The sequence below is a fragment of the Dendrobium catenatum genome, unplaced genomic scaffold (assembly GCF_001605985.2).
Source record: "Dendrobium catenatum unplaced genomic scaffold, ASM160598v2 fragScaff_scaffold_1232, whole genome shotgun sequence".
Classification (NCBI taxonomy): domain Eukaryota; kingdom Viridiplantae; phylum Streptophyta; class Magnoliopsida; order Asparagales; family Orchidaceae; genus Dendrobium; species Dendrobium catenatum.
The window spans coordinates 1,745,503-1,748,613 of record NW_021319694.1 but is presented as its reverse complement, the minus strand read 5'-3'; the positions used below and the strand labels follow the sequence as shown (position 1 = coordinate 1,748,613).

Genomic DNA, 3,111 nt, shown 5'->3' with positions numbered 1-3,111 from the left:
ATGGAAGACTCGGAACATATTGCTATTAAATGTGGTATTATCAAATATGTTTGTGATAAGATGGAGAAATGGAATTTTCAGTTGCCTGCTTTTAATTCTTTGGAAGATTGCCTGAATGAGTTAATGAAGCTCTTGGTTCAGAATCCTTTCATTGGAAATTTATATTGTTCGGTAATCTTTTGCTGTTGGAAAAACAGAAACAAATTAATTCATGGTGGCAAAGAAGACAATCGTTATTTCTTAGCAGCTAATGCATTAGAATATGCATTTGGTTCATTTCGTAACAATCCAATTTTGGACAACTTGGAAGCTAATCAGCACTTTGTGCTGGGTTTGAAAGCTTGGCTTCATCCACCTCCTAGCTGGATTAAATGCAATGTTGATGCTTTGTTATCAAATAACAATTTAGCTGGAATAGTAGGTGTTTTTAGAGATGACAAAGGAAGAATTTATGGAGCATTTGGTTTCAGCATTAATCACTAGGATATTGGTCAAGCTGAAATACTTTCTATTCTTTCCTTAAGAAAGTATGTTCAAGACGGGATGCTTGACGCTAAGGTTTTATGATTGAAGGTGATAATCACAAAGTTATTCTTCTCTTTCAAAGAGCTTTTCATAATAATTCCATTTTAGAAGAATATATAAATCCAAAGGATTTAGATTTTCTTAAATATTTTAATCAAGTTATTTTTTCTTATTCTAGAAGAGATTGTAATAAGTTAGCTGATATGTGTGCTAACTATGCTCTTCATTCAGATTTTTTTAGAAAGATCTGAATGAGAATAGTATCCCTCCTTTTTTTCTTCATTTTTTGAAGAAGGGATTTATTTGTATTTAGTTGCTTTAATAAAAATTATTGCTCTTTGCATTTTCTCAAAAAAAGAGAGAAAAAATTTTACGAAAAAAAAAATCAAAGAATAAACAAAGACAAAAACACAAAAAAAAAAAAAAAAAAAAAAAAAAAAAAAAAAAAAAGAAAACAAATAAAAACAAAATACAACACAAAAACACAAACAAGGCTTTAACCATTATCTTTCTCCTGGTCCGATGCTTCAGAAATCAGGTATGCCTTGGATATTTTTTGCTTTTCATTATTTCCCAGTTTAAAATTTTGTTCGCTTTACCCTTTTCTTTCACAGGAAGAATTCTTAAATTAGGGCACTGATTTTTCATATGTCTAGGCTTCTTACATCGAAAGCAAATATTGTTAGAAGAAATATTAACATCCATACCATTTTTACCTTTATTCCTCTTTTGTTGATGCTTATGCTTTGGTGAGCTTTTTTATTTGTTTGACAAGTCATTGCATTCATCACCAACAAAGCTATCTTTTTCGTATCTTCAGCTTTTAGAACAATCGTTTCACCTGCATCCATAAGTCTTTGACCCAAAGTTTTCTCGTAGGCAACGAGTGAGCCAATCAAATTATCAATAGAATATTTATTCAAATCTTTTAATTCATAAATAGCAACTACTTTAGCAACAAACTTATCTAGTAAACAACAAAGAATTTTGTTAAATTTTTCAAAATTTGAATAGTTTTTTTCTAAAGTATGCAATGAGGTCAATCAGACAAAATACCTTAAAAACAAAAAATTTTCTTTGACACCAAAGAGATATTCTTCTTCATGTGAACTTCCCTTAAGACAAGCCTTGAATCCAACGGTATTAAGGTCCAAGCCTGCCGGAGCAACCGTGTGGAATCCCCCTCCACACTCCCTTGAGTCCCCCCTCAAAAGATCTTCTCCCTCTCTCAGACTTCATCCGTTCCTCACTCCCTTTTAAGCTCTTTGTTCAAGTTTCCCCCAAAAGAACGAAGCAACAATGGCTACCCAAGACACTTACTAAGTGTCATGTCATAACTTAAATAGAAGATCTCAAAATGAGCTCATTAATGTAAGTTGCCAAATTTATCATCAAGGATGATACTAATATCGTCCTCTACGATCAGTGCAAAATAAGCCCAATCAGTCGAGACAATTTGAGACGATCAGAAAAAATTTGTTCATATCGTCCAGGATGATAATATATCATCCTGGATGATCAGTACAAATTGTGGAATATCATCCTGAATATCGCCCTAAAAAAGAGTTGTTCGATGTCCAATCATCCATTATATCGGCCCGGACGATCTTGCGATTATCCAGGATGATTTGATCATCCAATCAAGTCATAATTGCTTTCCTTAAATGCCAGATTATTTTAGGAAAAATTGTCCTAGATCGTCCTGGATGATATTTTATAGTCCTGGATGATCCCCTGGATGATGTCTAAAAATAAGTAATTCCTAAATAAATCTGGCTGCAGATTCTTTCTATTTTGAGCCTATCATCCTGGCCGATACAAAATCGTCTAGGATGATATTTTTGCACAATGACGGTTGCTTTAATGAGGATGCCTTAATCAGATTTTTTGCTTTTGAAATGATTATCCAGGATGATATAAATTTAATCTTGAACGATGTTACCAAAAATAGTAAACTTTAGGGAACAATCAGAGAATCTTCCAAGTTACAAAGCATTAGGAGCCACACCACATACAATAGACTCAAGAAAGGAAAAAGGGTATAAACTGACTCAAACCTAGTCTACCCATTCTTGAGCTGGTTCCAAATTTCAGTCTCATCTTATGGACCTTAAATATCAGTAGATCAGGTAGTCGTAGAGAACATATCATCAAAATCATAATAAGAGTGTTTGCAATAAGAGTGTTTTCTATCATAAAAATATCATCCATGAAAATAGATCCGCAACAAAAGTAATATTGGGAGGCAATACTACCAGGAAAGTAATAGGCTCAGGTATTGTTGGTAATGCTAAGAATTTTTTAATTAAAAATGTCTTATTAGTTGATGGTTTGAAGCATAACTTACTTAGCATTAGTCAATTGTGTGACAAAGGTTTTGATATTAAATTTCTATCTAACAAATGCCTGATTAGTTTAAATAATAAACTAGTTTTAGAAGGAAAATGAATGAATAATGTTTACATGTTAGACCTTGATTGCTTTAATAGTTCGAACTCATTTTGTTTGAAAACAACAGTTGATGAGTCGTGGCTATGGCATAGGAGACTATACCATGCTAGTATGAAAACACTGAGAAATATCACT

The 3,111-nt window shown here is 32.6% G+C and overlaps 1 protein-coding gene across 1 annotated transcript; it reads left to right on the top strand.

The window, feature by feature from the left end:
• LOC110110693 lies at positions 1-483 on the top strand. Its single transcript, XM_020842293.1, has one exon. The coding sequence runs from the start codon at positions 1-3 to the stop codon at positions 481-483; it is 483 nt and encodes a 160-aa protein (XP_020697952.1).
• Positions 484-3,111: the final 2,628 nt, after the last annotated feature.